A 17,999-nucleotide genomic window follows, 5' to 3' on the forward strand; every position below is an offset into this window, starting at 1 on the left:
CAAAGGTGTTTTAAAAGGCTAGACATTATTTCAGACATGAAGGCTGTTGCTATCCTGTGTGGTACTCCAGAATCGAAAAGACACTAATTAGCTTTGCAGCATCTCATTGGCATCTTTGGGCTGTGAGGCAAGCCGGGCAACAGTCCTAAATGTTAGACATGGGCAGTTTATTTCAATTTAACAATTTTTTGACTACTTCCTCATTAAGAGATTCCACCCCCCCCCCATAGGATCATCACATGACACATATTTGTATAATACTTTATAGTTTTATTTCATTTTGACCTTATAGCAACCCTGATAAATAGTATGCTAGTAATTTTTCTATTTTATCAGAAAAGAAATTGAGGTTCAGAAAAATAAATGGCTGCTTCCCAAAATCACACAAGCTAGCCAAGATGGCTTCTTTTCAACTGTAACCTTTTCTGCCTCTGTGAGGATAGAACATTTCTGTTCAGAGGAGCAGATTAAAAGCTTGGCCCTGGGAGGCCCTCAGACATAGATGAGATCCATCCATAGACTCAGACGCTTACCACTGAAGTGACTTTGGGCAAGATTTTTAACTCCCCTGGGTTTCGTTTTCACGTTTATAAAATTGGGGTAACACCTTCCTCTCTCATGGGATATTTATGAAGATTAAGTGAGTTGCTGCATGTAGCATGTTAGGCACAACTTAATATTGTTGACAGCTGCTACAGTGTTTGATCCAGGAGGCTTACCCTTATTTCACTCTGCATACAGAGTCAGCCCCACGCCACCTGTGAGATTCTGCTTGGTTTAAGGGTTCAGGACCGGAGCCATGTCCCTTCAAATGTTTGAAATACAGCAGGACTCATTTTCCTGACAGTGTCTACAAGTGATACCACCTTGTCTCAAAGGCAGTATTTGTAGTCAGACGGCCGAGTGGCCACGATGATCAGTGGAGCGAGTTTCTCCTGAAGTTCTCCTACTAAGAAGTTAATGATGATACTAGAGCTATTTAAATAACAATGACAACATTGATACATTGGGGAAAACAATTTTACATCATTTTCATATTCATTAAAAAAACAACACAAAAGAAAATAAGAGATTTCGGGTAGATACATGGAAGAATTTCCTCATAGTCACCAAAGTGCAAAGTTACCAACGTGAGCAACAGGAGACCGCGGTCTTGTTGGCGGTTCTTCCAGCTGAGGCAAACCACTTTGACCTTTCTGAATCTTGGCTTTTTCCTCTGTAAAATGTGGATTTGTGGGTAATGATATTTGAGACTCATGATGTTCATGAATATCTAATAAGTAAAGGAAAAGAGAGTGATTTGTATACTGTGGTGTTATTGTTTTCTGGAGTGCACTGAAAACATCAGGTATTCTTGGATGACTTATGTGTGCTCTTGTCTGAAGGTAGGTAAAGGATTAATAAATAATTAACTCTTTGGATCTATTTCAGTTGAAGGAATGTATGTTTTCAGTTTAAATTAGTATTGATGGTATTAAGTCTTATATCAAATCAAATTCAATGGCTGTTTTTAGAAAGACATTAAAATAAAATTAGAAGAAAATGCTTGGAAGGAAAACACATCCGTTGTATAGAAATACTTAATTACCATATTGATTATACGTTAAGTACATTCAGTTACAATAAATAATTACAATGATAATAACCACTGGTCTTTGATAATTAGAACATACTTCTAATAAGACCAAGGTTATCAGTTTGAATCCCTTTATGGGTCAATTAGCATGATATCAACCTTCACCCTAAGCTCTCATGAAGTCACTGAGATGTATACCCATGTTCACAAAGAGAATAAAGTGGAGATTAGATTGAAATCATGCAGATGTTCAACCAGTATGGTAGAGGAATTCTATATTGTAATTCTATATTGTAATGCATCTCTAGCTTTTATTTTTTTCCTTGTAACAGTTATTATTTTTGCATTTCATAATTCATTATCTGGACTACTGATAGTGACAGAAAAATGGTAGTAGGTGTTAACTTCAGTTCAGCAATCTTGGTACTTGAGTTCTGGCTAAGAAAGAATTCAGAGCCAAGACTCAAACTATAAGAGAAGGTTTTTCTAGAAAGTCACAGAGGTAGAAGAAGTGAGCCATAGAAGAAAGGGGCTGCCCTGGCTGGTTTGACTCAGTGGATAGAGTGTTAGCCTGCGGACCGAAGGGTCTGGGGTTTGATTCTGGTCAGGAGCACATGCCTGGGTTGTGGGCTTGAACCCCAGTAGGGGGTGTGCGGGAGGCAGCCGATCAATGAGTCTCTCTCATTGATGTTTCTGTCTCTCTTTCCCTCTACATTCCTCTCTGAAGTCAATAAAAACATATTAAAAAAAATATGTTGAAGAATTATTCCATCTAAGGAAGAGCAGCACGGATACTAGCCAGAATAAATGTAGAAGTTAAAAAAAGAAGAAGAAGAAATGGTCTTAGAGAACAAATTACAGAGGCAAAAGAAGGGCTTAGAGCTTAGGAGAGAGAGATATGTGCCTTGAGAGAGGAAAGAGGGAGGAAAGGCTCTGGTAAAAGAGAGAGAAAGAGCATGTCCTGGGATGGGGAAAGGCTCAGACCTGCTCCAGAGAGAGACCATCTGGGTCCTCCGTCCTGAGGGCTTTTATTTGAGGCCTCAGGGGGAGGATCCCAATAGAGTTTTCATCAGCTTTCCAGGTGTGTCTCCTTAGGGAAATGGTCTCCATTGATTGGTTAGCATCAGGGTAGGGGGTCATCAGTCACTGCAGCTGGTCCTGACATCAGCCATGGCATCCCTCTGTCTGGTTTTGCTGCTCTTCTGGTCCTGGAGCTGAAACACAGCTGAGGCCTAGATGTCATCGGCAAGGCTTGTAGTTTGCCTGTTGCTAGGCACCTGGGGCTCTCCACCCTGGTAACCCCTTTGCACCTGGCCCATCCTTCCTAGTCTCATGCCCATCTAACTGCCTACTACACTACCAGTTTTGTTTGGCAGAGTACTAGTGTCCATCACTTGAAATGGCCTTCCAAGTTTCCTGAAAGGTGGTTTAATTACCAGTCTGTTCTGACCCTCTGTGTACCAGGGCTGAACTTTGCAATGCTTTACTTCAAAACAACCCTGAGAACACAAACTTCTTTTTTTTTAAATTTTGTTTTATTGCTTAAAGTATTACGAAGAGTATTACATATGTCTCCTTTTCCCCCCAACTTGACATTTCCCCAGCCTCCCCTACCCCCGCAGTGTCTTGTGTCCATTGGTTATGCTTATATGCATGCATACAAGTCCTTCAGTTGATCTCTTACACGGCTCTCCCCCCCCCCCCCCCCCCCCAACCCTCCCCGGGCTTCCCACTGTAGTTTGACAGTCTGTTCAATGCTGCTCTGCCTCCGTATCTATTTTTGTTCATCAGTTTATAATGGTCTTTATTATGAGTGTTTTTCAGATGGGAAAATGGAGGCATTCCTCTTCTCCCCCCTCCCCCCAATGTTCCTTACTCCCAGGTGAAGAGATTTGGGCTAATTTTATAAAAAGGTCAATAGCACAGCTGGGTTTGAAATACAGAGGTCCTGACTCAAAGTTCTATATTTAATTTGCAGTCTGGTGTTTTTTTTCCCCTTTTGGTTTATATGTAGTAAGTTTGTCCAAAGGCTGGGAAAATGAATGAATGTTGTATCTGGATATTTAGCAAGATTAATGATTATTACAATTACATCTCTTTCAGAAGTAATTAATCTGGTTGTTTGAATTGACTTATTATTTTTCCAGTTTTATTAATAATACCAATCATGTAATTTGATCCATTGGTGTCTAAGAGCTAGCCACAAAGACAGGGTGTCTATCTACCATTATAATTTTGATCACTTTAAATGATGGAATTTGGCATATCATGTTCTCATAAGAAAAATGCTTTTATGTGGTGGAGAAAGTGGAGATCTTCATCTTGAGGCTTGGAGGATGATGAGAAAGGTTCTTTGCCCTCCAATTTATCCCTCACAGATAAGCCTATTTACCCAAATTCCACCATCAGTGGTTCAGACCATCTTACATAATGTAGAGAAGCTCATTCACACCATCATCTGCCTTAAGGAGTGAGGATTGACAGCTGGAGGAAATGGAGGCATGATTGCTCCTGAGTGTCATCTGAGATCAGTGTACTAAGGGGATTTGAAATTTTGTTGAGGGAAGGAAAGAGAATATACAATAATGATTTGGGAGTTCAGATGTGGTGGCGGGGATTCGACTTATCAGAATGCACCTTAAATACAAGTCAGCACAAAATTGAATGCTGATGTCAGTGCAGCAGAGTGAAGTAATTGTGAAGGACATTAACACTACGGTGTCGGGTGAATTTCCCGCCAAAATATAAGATGGCGCAGGCAATTATTTAGGTTTCCCGCGCAAAATCAGAGTTAGTTTAAAATGCCTATATCTTTTGAAGTATGGGTTCGAAGTATGGGTATGAAACGGTTCGCATACGCAGGTAGGTATCTTTGTGAACGGCAAACAAACAAATATTTGGTAATACGCAGTTACAATCGGCCCGAGTTTACACGTTTCCCGCACTCCAAGTGCTTAAAAAAATCCTATATATATACCACAAGCAATATAGTTATTTGTTTATCTAACAAATTTGTATTGATTATAAGCCATTAGTGACAGCTAATAAATGGAACTGTGTTGAATTTAGCAGTTATGTGTGAACATCTCTCAGAAGCTTACTTCTCTTTCCTTTTTTTTATATGAGAGAGGCGAGAGAGAAAGAGAGAGAGAGAGAGAAAGAGAGAGAGAGAGAGAGAGAGAGAGAGAAACATTGAGTGTGCCCCAACTTGGGATCAAACTTGAAACCTGGGTATGTGCTCTGATCAGGAAGCGAACCTGCCACCTTTTGGTGTACAGGATGATATACACCGGCCAGGGCAGAAGCTTACTTCTCTTGATATTTGGATAAACTACTCTCAGTAAGGCTGACTTATTCAGGAATGGTTTATGGAGTATTACTCTTGGTCATCATGTTTATAGTACCTAAACCCTGATAATACATGAGAAGCAATCCGAACCCCAGACTAGTTGAACTGGAAAATTTGGGAGTGGCGCTCAGGTATTGGTATTTCTTATAAGCTCCCCTGGGGACTTTAATGTGAAGACAGAATTGAAAACCATTGGCTTAGAGCATTAGTAATTAAATATATATCCATATCATTTAATTTCTGACACTGAAATATAATTTTCTCATATTTAAGTAAATATAATAACATGGTTATTTATAGCTATTTCTTTAAAGGTACACCTATTGTTTCCATTAATTCTGTAGCTTATGGATGAACTAGAGGCCTGGTGCACAAAAATTTGTGCACTGGCGGAGGGGGAGTGTCCCTCAGCCCCACTTGTGCCCTCTCACAGTCTGGGACCCCTGGGGAGATAACGACCTGCTGGCTTAGGCCTGCTCCTGGGTGGCAGAGGGCACGCCCAATCCCTAGGTGCAGCGCCTGGTCGGGCTCAGAGCAGGGCCGATTGGGGAGTTGGGGCGCCGGCCCCTGTCATGCACAGAGCAGGGCAGATTGGGAGGTTGCGATGCCACCCCCAGTCATGCTCAGGGTAGGGCAGATTGGGGGGTTGTGGTGCCACCCCCTGTCACGCACAGAGCAGGGCCGATCAGGGGGGTTGGGGCTCCGTACCCTGTCAGACACAGAGCAGGGCCAATCAGGGGGTTGGGGAGCTCCCCCCATCTCGCACAGAGCAGGGCCGATCAGGGAGTTGGGGAGCTCCCCCCTGTCATGCACAGAGTAGGGCCGATAGGGGAGTTGGGGCACCGCCCCCTGTCACCCACAGAGCAGGACGGATCAGGGGTTTGGGGTGCCACCCCATCACCCACAGAGCAGGGCCGATCATGGGGTTGGGGCACTCCCCCTGTCACACTCAGGGCAGGGCCGATGGGGAGGTTGCGGCTCTACCCCATCATACACCAAGCAGGGCCCATGGGGGGGTTGGGGAGCTCCCCCCTACTAGGCACAGAGCAGGGCGGATAGGGAGGTTGTGGCCCTGCCCCCTGTCACACACAGAGCCGCAGGGCGATCAGGGGGTTTGGGTGCTGCCCCCGTCACGCTGCTCCAGGGGCCAGGAGGCCTTGCGGCTCCGCTGATCCCAGTGCTGGGAGACCTTGAGGCTCCGCTTGACACGGGGGCAGTGAGGCCTTGCTGCTCAGCTGATCCTGGTGCTAGGAGGCCTCGCTGCTCCGCTGATCCCGGTGCTGTGAAGCATCGCGGCTCCTCTTGACACAGGGGCAGTGAGGCCTCGCTGCTCCGCTGATCCCAGTGCTAGGAGGCCTTGCTGCTCCGCTGATCCCAGTGCTAGGAGGCCTTGCTGCTCCACTGATCCTGGTGCTGGGAGGCATATTACCCTTTTACTATATAGGATAGAGGCCTGGTGCACGGGTGGGGGCCGGCTGGTTTGCCCTGAAGGGTGTCCTGGATCAGGGTAAGGGTCCCGCTTGGGTGCCTGGCCAGCCTGGATGAGGGGATGATGGCTGTTTGCAGCTGGTCACACCCTCTTCAGGGTGGGGGTCCCCACTGGGGTGCCTGGCCAGTCTGGGTGAGGGGTTGAGGGCTGTTTTCAGGCTGGCGGGCGACTGAAGCTCCCAACTTCTCCTTTTTTTCTTTTTCTTTTTTTATTCTGGAATTTATTTACCTTCTATGCTGTCACTGGAACTGAGAGCTGGCTTTAGCTCTGAGGCCCGGCTCTAGCTCTGAGACCTCAGCTGCTGAAAGCAGTTATCTGGGTTTGTTTGGGTTCTATATTTGAAACACTATTGCAACTCCAGCTCGGCCGGCTGGCTGAAAGCATGGAGTTTGTTTAGCTTCTATAATTGCAACATTGTTTCTTAGAGTGCAAGCTCAGAGCTGGGCGGCGGCAGGCAGGGAACCTTGGCTTCCTCCTTCACTGGAGCAAGCAAGCCTCCTGTTCGCTTCAGCTACCTGGCTGCCGTCCGCCATCTTGGTTGGCAGTTAATTTGCATATCTCGCTGATTAGCCAATAGGAAGCATGTTGGAGGTACGGTTAATTACCATGTCTGTCTATTATTAGATAGGATATATGTTATAAAGCAGAAGTGAATTTTTTTTTATTTTTTAAAATATATTTTTATTGATTCCAGAGATGAAGGGAGAGGGAGAGAGAGAAACATCAATGATGAGAATCATTGATTGGCTGCCTCCTACATGCTCCCTACTGGGGATTGAGTCCATAACCTGGGCATGTTCCCCTTCTGGGAATTGAACTGTGTTCTCTTGGTCCATGGGAGGATGCTCAATCCACTGAGCCACCACAGCCAGGCAATTTGTTTTTAAATTACTTGTGGAATTTTTGTTTGCTTATTTTTGGCAAGATGAAGTGTTGTATATATAAAAATGGACATAGAGACACAGAATACTAAAGGTGACAGGGACCTCAATGCATCTAGTGGGAAGAAGACACACTTAAAGCTAGTTCTGATTTGCAGTTACTTATTCACTTACTAGTTGTGTGATCTTGGGATATTCACTTAACCAATAGGAGCCTCACCTTCTTCATGTCTATAAAATTTTGATGAACGTGTACCTAGTATGATGACAACTGTGTTTCGTGCTGTGTGCATACAACACCCCCCCCCACACACACACACAACTTGTCTCCCTGTCTCCTGCACGCACACACACACACACACACACACACACACACTGACACACACAACTTGTCTCCCTGCCTCCTGTACACACACACACACACACACTCACACACACAACTTGTCTCTCTGTCTCCTGCACACACACACACTCACACACACAACTTGTCTCCCTGCCTCCTGCCCGATGGGTCCCCACACCGTCTGGTGCAGATGTCCAGAGCAGGGCCTGACTGTGTGGGAGCCTCCACATGGCTGTCTCAGCTGCAGGGCCAGCTGCTGGGAACTGCCTCCTCCCACTCCTCAGGGATCACTTCTCTGACCCTGTTGGGACTGTTTCATGGCTGGCTGTTTGGATCCCATGACCTTTCATGAGCATAACATTTAGTCTGTGGAGGTCAGTTACTGCTGGCCAAGGAGTGTGAAGCTGTTAATGAGGCCGGAAATGGAGATGGCTTCTTGTTGCCACAGGATGGAAGCTTTTGGGCTCCTTCTTTTTGAGCCCCAGACAGTGTGTGTGCAGGACACAGATGGCTGTGTTCTCTTTCCAACTGTCTTCTTATCCCTTGCTGCTTTGTGTTAAGTAGGGACAATAAGACAGTAAGAGGCCACTATCTAAATCCTAGTTTGGGGGAAGCGGAGAAAAGTCACAGATCTGCTGGGTTTTCTTTTTTATAAGAACAAAGGCTTTTGTCTCCCACTCTTGTTTCTCTGCTCTTCCAGCACATGGCCTTGAAATTATGAGGTCACACTGCTCTCTGGTCGCACATTCTTTGTGTTCCAGGAAGGAGGTTCATGGGTTGTTTCTTATTAGTTGTAAAGCATTAAGGCCCGGGGTGCTGATCTTAGCTGTGGTGCTTCAATGTCCTTCCCATTTATAGACCTGGCTTTAGGTCTATCCTCAATCTTAATTTTGAGAATTCTGCTTTTGTCACCCTCTCTCTAGGCCTGATCTGAGTTTCACTGAAAATATTTTAAATGTGGCTGCCACTTTTCTATTTTTTTCCCGTTGTCTATTGGAATGGGCACCATTTTCTCATTGTTTGCAGGAATGGTGGGCCTGTTGGTTTTTTTAGGTGATGAGTATCTTGAAACATTACACTTGTGGGGAGAGTGCCTTCCACTGGATTATGAGACGTTGAGAGCAGGAGCCATGTTTTCTAGCCGATTATGGTGACAACCAGTATTTATTATGTACCTACTGTGCACCAGAGGCTTTAAGTATTTCCATTAATTCCCATACAAATAATGTATACATAAAAAAATCACATATCAGAGAGGTTAAATAAATTGCCCTAGCTAGTGAGTCACAGAGCTGTATTTTGAACTCAATTTGACCCTAAATTCTCTTTTCAAAATCATCTTTCTAAACTCATTCTTGAAGAAAAGGAAAGACACAGATGAGAAAAACAGAATCTCACCCTTTAGAAAGTTGGATGGGAATGTGGAGTAGAGGACAGGTACGGAGCTGCATTCTTAAGGAAAAGAATAGTAGAAGGTCTGTAGGTTTGCATAGCCCTTGCTTTCCCTGTTAACCTACACTGACTTGCATCGCTGGCATACATAGACTCTTAATAAATGGACCCTATGACTGTCAAGGCAGAAGTCCACCCTACGGAAGGCTTTGGTCCACAGGTAGGTCTTCACTTCATGCTTTTTTATTTAGATCAGAGAGATCCTGAGATTATGTGAGGATATCTGTCTTTCACTGATAAAGCCATGGGTTGAGCGATCAGGCAAACTCTAGAGAAGGTTCCAGTGAATCTCCACTATTTGACACTCTGAGGAATCAGGTTTTTGTTAAAGTCATCCTTGGCTTGCTGAAGATCAGGGGCAGTCAGCCTCCATGCTTGTAGCTTAGACCATCAGAATGTGCCCACTGGCCTGGCAAGCAACAGGAAGTACATAAATGCTCTAGCAAGTCGAAGCTTTGTTCAGTGTGCTCAGAGAACATTTTCCTTTTAATGTATTTGGGAACTATAAGTTTAACTCCTCCTGGGGAGTAAAAAGTAACTGCTTCACATAAGAAAAAAAGTCATCTCTTTAAAAGGCTTAACTCCTTTCACAAACATGCACTTTTTAAAACCTGGGAAATTCCTGGTACTGGGACACAAAAAAGTCCTTTAGTAAAAATGAGGTCATTCTGGTCTTAACTGGCCCTGTGCACTCTCTAGTTCCTGCTTTCTGCTCCATGTTTTGGGACCAGAGGTTATGGGGAGAATAATCCCCCTGTGGATATTAACTGCATTTAGGGCATGTTGCCAGAGAAAGTTATCTTAGCTCAGAAACTGCCAAACCAGTGCAAGAGGCCCAGCTCCCAGGGGTACTGAGCCGGTGACTGATAATGACTTGGTTTAGGTTGGCTGTGGGGTGGATTTTTAAAGCACACTTTTCCTGTGCTCCAGGATTGTTGTGTCTGCTTCATCCTCCTTAGATTTCTCAGCAGCTCCATTGCTTCTTGGTTCAGGAATGATTTTTCTTTCCTAGATACATTTTATTTACTTTGCTTTGATTCTGTCCCGATGAGTAGAAACATCTGCGCCAGTCTGAAGCCTCACGTTCATCTTTTTTAACCTATTGTACTAGTAAATGAAAAACAGCCGTTGAAAGAAGCTGCCCTGTATCTCTTTCTTTGAACACTCAGAGTCTGATTCCTCCTAAAATTAGTTTCTGAATTGGCTTGGCAGGGGTGAAGATTGTGTGTGAGGCCTTTGGTTTGCTCCGGGTAAGGGTTCTCCTAAGTGACAGTGTAGAACATCTCAGTGGATGCTCTTGATTTAATTGAAGCTCACTTTTTTCCTAGCTTTCACACAGCCATTCCCCATGAAAGAGGATGTTGATACTTTGAAGAGTGTTAGGGAGTTAATTATATCTATTCTGGATGTTTTCATAACAAGGTGAACATGGAAGGGGTTCAAGTGAACCTTGACAACAACCTTTGTAGTCTCCTCCAAGTTAAATATTATTGAGATGGCCACTTTGAAAGATTGGGGATGGGAAATAAGTTGATATTTCTGAACTGCTTCTTAGGTACCAGCACAGTGCTAGATTCTTTCCGAGGTTACCCTTTTAGACTTGTCTAGGTTCTTGTCGTTTAGTTAGTGGGAGCCCACGAGGTCATCTAACTACCTTGCTGTCTCACATCTTGAAGAGTCTGTGTCAGAGTCATGATATTCCCTAAAACTCATCCATCACTATAATGGATCAATATTTTGATAAACATTTGATAGCTTTTTTCTGCTTGATTGACTACAACATTTTATTATTTTAAAATTTACACTTTTGACACTGAAAATTTGGTTTTTATCTTAACTTGTTAATAAGATGTATGTTCTAGGATCTTAGTGTCACTTTTATGGCTCCAAGGGTCTGAAATTCCAAGTTTAGGCTCTGTTGCCTAAATAAGTCTAAGAATCATTTTTTGATCTGAGCTTAAGAAACTCTCTTTTCAGCTGGCATGGAGAGGAGGGGATTATAAAATTTGGTCAGGAGCTGTTTAGGTATTTGCTTCAGACCCCATTTCTTGTCCTGAGTACTTGTGGTCCCTCTAGGAGGCTCCAGAACCCTTGTTTGGAATCTCTTGGATGGTAAGGAAGTCAGGCTTGCCCTATGCATGACCCATGTTTCTTCAGTACATCCCCTCCCACTGCCCCTGGGGCCTAGGTTTATTATAGGCAGCCAATGAGTGTTTTATTGAACTTAATAGCTGCTACAAAATAATTGGGAAAAATATGGCTAGGAAATGCTATTGTATTGGGAAATTGGGAAATTCTGGGTAATTACCGAGTGCCTCATATTAGTTCCTGTGGGGAAAATACATGGCAAAATGCATCATGGGTTAATATTATAAAGAAAAAAAACCTCTTATGAGATAAATCAGAAGCTACATATCTGCCTATGATGCTCAGAATGGGAATGACACTGATTTGCTGGTAATTTATTATTATTATTATTATTATTCTGTAGCCTCAGACGATTCAGCAAACTCTCAAGAGGACATTGCAGTATTATGAGCACCAAGTTATTGGGTAAGTAAAAATGGATTTTGGTCATTACTGGGGCAAATTAAAGATAATTACTCAAGCATAGCAGTTGAGCATGTAGTTTTCTGCCACCAGGTCAGCTTTATTTCATAGGGGCTGTGCTCTCAGCATGGAGGGTGGCTCATGCGGGACCCTGGAATGACTGCCTTAGGCTTATTTGTGTTTAATCCTTTTAAATAAAATTCCCTTTGGTATTACTTTTTATTTTTTCTTCTTCTTCTTTTTTGTTGTTGTTTTTATCCTCTCATTTTCATCCATTTCATTTCATTTCATAATTTTGCCTTAGTAATGTGCTAAGATTTAATGGTACCAACTGAGATGCTTTAATCCTTCAGTAAAGTTTACTCAAAATTATTACAAGTTTAACAACAGTTCAGTCAGAGTATTATTTTAGCTAGAGTCACATACCACATTTTTATCTTTTATGCCCCGTTTGTTGACATCATTGTGATACGGTGTAAAGTAAGACTTGAGGCCAAAAAACATTTCAGGGCTGCGTAGAACTTTTAAGTAACTATCTCTTTTGTAGAGGTTGATGATGATAATAATAAAGCAAGGATTAGATGTCATTATTAAATGAGATAATTTCAATGAAAGGATTTTGTAAATAGAAAGCTCCAAATGAATGAAAGATATACCTTTCCCCCCCTTACCTCTTTAAAAAATTATCTTTATTGTTGAAAGTATTACAAATGTCCCTCTATTTTCCCCCGTTGACTCCCTTCACCCTGCCCCCCACTCCCAGGCCTTCACCACACTCTTGTTTATGTTCATGGGTTATGCATATATGCATATAAGTTCTTTGGTTAATCACCACCCCCCCCCCCCAATGTGTCTGGATCTATTTTGTTCATCAGTTTATTTTGTTCATTAGACTCCACATATGACCTTTGATTGGTTGTTGCAGGAAGCAGTTGGCAAATACAAAATCCTAGATTTACTTTCCGATGCAATCTAGCTATTCAAATTAAATTCATTGGCATTAGGAAGGCATATTTGTAATTCACCTTGTTAATATTCTCTATGTGCTACCATGATTTTTCTTGGTAAGTTTTTAAGAACTTTTGAGGAATTAAGGTTCAAATCCTGATACCTCTTGACATGCTTTTGGAATCATTGAACATTTATGGTTACTAGTCATTTCCATGGGGATCAAGGATATATATATTTTTTCTATTAAGGTGTTACATAATTTTTTTTAAAAAAACAAAAGGGAAGAAACTTAGTAGAAAAATAACTCCATACCTAGTACGATGCCATATACTTGAAGTGCTTGATGATTATGTTGTCATTTCAAAGGGAATTGCTTTGAAACTTTGTCATATCAATCCTCAAGAGTGCCTCACTAGGAAAAACACATTATTTAAACTCATGAGATGGCTTTTAGTTTGAGGCCATTAGGGATTTTAAATGGTTTAACCTAATGGAGATAAAGAATGTAAGAATGTCAAATTAATCTCTCTCCACACATTCTAAATAAAACTTAATCACTCTCATTGGATATGCTGCTTTCTAAGTATGGTGTTGGATTAAATTTGTCAATATTCTTAGATCAGTTTCTAGTATATGGTAAGCACTACATATTTGCTGTTGGGTTTATTATCATCATCATTATTAATATTTGATGACAATATTAGTAATCAAATGCAAATTATTTTATGGAGTTATGAATGCCCTTTCTAATGTGAAATCAAATAATAACTGATAAAATAGTCCCATTTGTGAACTAAATTTTGTCTTCCAGGCAAATTGGATTGGGAATCTTGTAAATTTGATCAAATAGATAACTTGACTATATTACCGTTATCAGCAGAAAATTTATATTTTGTTTTTAAGATGGAGTTGTCTTTTATCTAAGTTACTGCCTCAACTCTCCCTTCTCTCCATCTGTGTAGAAATAGCCTGTGGTGGTTCTTTGTTCATTGCCTAAATGTCCTTTCTAGTTCTGTTTAATGCGGACACAGTATAATGAAAACAGACAGGGAATGTGACTCCAATATAAAGAGGTGTCCTGATGTCCCACTGGTTCCAAATAGACCTGTTAGCATACTTCTTACGTGGGTGCTGGCTGCCTTCTGAGAAGTTGAAGTACCTTTGCTCACTGCCTGTATTTGTACTCATGCCCATGAAGACAAAAAGGACGAGTTGGAAAATAGTGTTATATTTGCTTTTCTTGACTTTCTCCTTCCTTTCCTTCAGTCATGGCTTCCATGTCCAAAGCCCTCCTTTGCCTTTTAGACTTCTTTCTGCTTCCTTTCTCTTTTTAGTACTGAGAAAGGAGGGCATCATTACCACTAACATTTGGATTTACATGTATTCACACCAAGGTGTTGTTCCTCTTAAGAAAATACACAGGAAGGCTTTTTATCTCTAACTGTGAAAAGGAATGTTTTTTTTCTTTTCTGTTTTAGTTAAAGTGATTTCAGGTAGCAAGTGCTGGCAAGTATTATTTTACACATTCCTGGGGAGGTTAGAGTGGGGAATAGATGCTTTTCCTAATTCCTGAAATGGGGCTTTACCTAAGGCTTGTCTTGAGGTAATTCAGCTTTTAGGTGCCTTGGGGGTTGGGGTGATGAATCCAGAGGATTGCAGGGAGTAGGAGCTAGCGCCCTTCTCAGTTTCTTAAGCTAGCCTCTACCCACTGACCTTCCCACCCTCCCTTTCCTCTCCTTTAAAGCTCTGCCCTTGGACCTGCTTTATTTATTAGAGCTCCAGGATTGCGTGATTCTGCCTCTTGATGAATTCATATACCAGTAGCCTATAGACATCCTCGGAGGCATTTTTAGTCTCTAAGACCTAGACTTGAATACAGGGAGCAGCTGTTCAAAGGATCACACAGATGGAGGGATGGGAGGGGGTAGAGGATGGAGCTTCTCATTAGGGAGTAAGATAGCCTCTGTGCAGCTCAGCAACTTTATCTTTAAACGTTTGCTCTGCTCCTTAACTTATCCATTCACTTTTTCCTTTACTTATTCATAGACATCATTCAAGTTGGAAAATGAACACTAAAATAATTTATTCATGTGGTGTGATAAATCTCCTCCTCTCCACTGTCACCATCCTCTCTCAGAGGCTCCCATCTAGTTTTTTGGTATCTACTCCTGTCCCTTAACACTGTATTCTCACCGCAGCCGAATGACTAAAGAATTAGGTCATACCATTTCCTTTAGACCAGTGGTTCTCAAGTGTTAACAGGTATCAGAATCACCTGTCAGATTTGCTGAAACTCAGATTGCTGGGCCTTGCCTCCACAGTTCCTGATCAGGTTGTCTGGGAGAAGCTCAAGAATTGGCATTCTTAAAAACATCTTTGTTTGGAAATACAATTCAGATTTATTAATCACTTGTGTCTGAATAAAACATAAACACATGCAAACAACTCTACTTTGTTTTTATTGTCACACTGCCTTGTTTTTATTGTATTTACAGCATAAGATTCATATATTTTTTAGGTGAGATACCAGTATGGGAGGTCTTATTTATTATAACTCAGCCAAAAGAGTTGGCATGTCTGAGTTCCCAGAGGGATCACACTTTGAAATCCTGGCTTTGAACCATATCAAGACTGACTGTGATCGGATAAAATCTGAATTCTTTCTGTGACCTGTCTCTGCATACCTCTCTGATTTCATCCCCTTCAACTCCCCCTATTTCACTCCGTTCCAGCATTCAAGCCACCTGTCGGTATCTCAACTATACCAAGCTTGCTCAACCTCCAGGCCTTTGCATGCACTGTTTCATTTTCCTGTAATGCTTTGTCCCCAGATGTTTGTGTAGATTATTCTTTTTATACATTTAGGTGTCTGTTTAAATATAATATCTTCTGAAGGACCTTCCTTGACCACCCAATCTAAAGTGGCCCTCCATCCTCTACCTCAACCTCCAACTCTGATCATTCTTTATTGTATTACTCTTCATTATTCCTTTTCATAGTGCTTATCATTAACTTATATTATCTCACTTATTTTATTATTTTGTTATTTATCTTACTTACTTTTATATTTCTGTACCTTTGTAAATGCTTGGTACATAGCAGGGATTAACCATTTTGTGGGGGACAGTGAGGAAGTGTGAATAAATGAATAAGTTGCACCCTAGAGGTATATACACAGATATGCATATAATGGATAAAAGAGTAAATTATGCTTTGGAAGGAGATGTAAAATGAGGGGTGGGAACAATTTCTGGGGCCCAATAGAATTCTAAAATTATAGTGCTAGTAGTCAGGACCCTTTTCCTTACAGCTAAACTACCTTGACTTATTTGCATAGTTTTCCATTAACGCTTAATGTTCTGCCCCTGTGTGTCAGATTGATTTTATGGTACCTTTTGATTACTGTATGAATTCCACACAAGCATGCTCACTTGGATAGCTTCTTGCTTGTGTAGCATAGTTGTCTTCTCCTCCCTCAACCTAGAATGAGAAAAGGGAGCATTGAGTGTACACGCTTGTGCTGTTTTAACTCAAGCCTCTAGGGAATGGACTAGGTTTTTGGGCCGCATCCGGCAGAAAGAATACTGAGAAAAAAATGGGTAAGTAGGAGATACCAGGGTCCCTCTGGGAACAAAAAGGAAGTCAGGATGGAGGAAAATCTGCTTTGCGATGACATTTATGGCTGATGTCATTCTTGATACTGTCTTCTGCCCTTCCTTCTCTCTGTGCTTCTTTGTTGTGTAGTATAGAGCAGGGACTGAGAAAATGTGCTTTGGAAGCAGGCATACCAGATACATCAGACTTAAAAGTCAGGTTCTACCTTTGATCCTGGGCAGATTAGTTAACCACTCTGAGCCTCACTTTTCTTATTTTTAAAAGGCTAATAATTACAGGGTTGGGGTAAAGTTTGAATAAAATATTAATGATAATGATGTGTAAAGTCATATAATCATATAAAGTAGTACAGTGCCTGGTACACAAGGATAATCTATTCATTTGTTGAATTGTTACCACCATTAGTACCTGACTCCTATGCACCTCAGTTTTCATTGCTACATCCTTCCCCTGTCCTCCTTGAGCCTTTAAAGTTTGGAATCAGTTGTTTAGCATCAGGAGCTAAACATAAGCATGCCCCCCTCATGTTCTAGCTACCACTTTCTTCTTGCAGAGTTTGGAATTTTTTTAACCTAAATTTCTGTCTCTGGAGTGCCTAACCCGACTACTGTCACTCATGTTTGTTTATACTGCATTACTCCTACTGGTCTGTAGCTCACAAAAGTGGGTTACTATGACAGTGTAGACAAAGCAGAGATTTATTTAAAACTATGATTGGAAAACACATGATAATCACTCTTTTTAGTTTTTATGTTCATTATATATTTTAACATGAAAGTATAAAGAAATATGTATTTCGAATGATGCCATTAACTTTTTTTTTTTTGCCAGAATTAGCATTGTTGTGCTAATACCCTGGGTAGGACTGCTGCCAACCTCATATTGGCCTGGAATGCCATTTCCTATAGTCATCTAAAATTAAATTCTATTACTCCAATCATCACTGTGGGCCCTGTGTTTGTTTTATACAGCCAACCTTCTGTTCTCTTTTCCTTTTGACAATTGGGTGGGGACTAAGCTAGAATAATTTCAATTGAACATTAGAAGTAAAATTAGGAGTGGGTGAACTCTGATTATTCTGGAAACAAACTTCGATGGTATTACTTATGCTTCCGTGGTCAGATTTTGTGGTTGTAGATTTTTTTTAATCTAAAACATGATCTAGTGTTTTTATGTATTTACAAAAAATAACTATCTTATGGAATAAAAACAAGAAGTTAGATGAAAGCTAATATCTATTGATTGCTCCCTGTGTTTGAGGCAATACATGGGGCACTTTACATCTGTTATTTTATTTAGTCCTAACCATCTATTTCACAGAACCATTGTATAGATGAATAAATCGAGGCTGTGACAAAAATATTTGAAAAGGGTGGCACTTGCCGAAACCGGTTTGGCTCAGTGGATAGAGCGTCGGCCTGCGGACTGAAAGGTCCGGGGTTCGATTCCGGTCAAGGGCATGTACCTGGGTTGCGGGCACATCCCCAGTAGGAGATGTGCAGGAGGCGGCTGATCGATGTTTCTCTCTCATCAATGTTTCTAACTCTCTATCTCTCTCCCTTCCTCTCTGTAAAAAATCAATAAAATACATTTAAAAAAAAAAAAGAAAAGGGTGGCACTTGATTTAAAAACAATACTTTCTTTGTCTATGTTTAACACCCATGTTCCCCTTTCCACCTTTTATTGACTGATTACTGCATTCTAGAAGGTATAGTATGCATTTTGCGTAACTGTTTTTTTGCAGTCAGATCTCAGTAAAGTGTGCAACCATTAAACCATTTTACTTTTTCTCT

The 17,999-nt window shown here is 41.5% G+C and overlaps 1 protein-coding gene across 1 annotated transcript in view; it reads left to right on the top strand.

Moving 5' to 3' along the window:
* The window catches only part of GUCY1A2 (guanylate cyclase 1 soluble subunit alpha 2), a 265,199-nt gene that overhangs the window by 20,882 nt on the left and 226,318 nt on the right, over positions 1–17,999 (top strand). Inside the window, exon 2 of the mRNA XM_070425990.1 lies at positions 11,582–11,643. Within this exon, the coding sequence (XP_070282091.1) occupies positions 11,582–11,643 (62 nt within the window). The remainder of the gene's footprint in view (positions 1–11,581; positions 11,644–17,999) is intronic.

This window comes from Myotis yumanensis, unplaced genomic scaffold (genome assembly GCF_028538775.1).
Source record: "Myotis yumanensis isolate MYYU_CA2020_CCGP unplaced genomic scaffold, mMyoYum1.0.hap1 SCAF_10, whole genome shotgun sequence".
Classification (NCBI taxonomy): Eukaryota; Metazoa; Chordata; class Mammalia; order Chiroptera; family Vespertilionidae; genus Myotis; species Myotis yumanensis.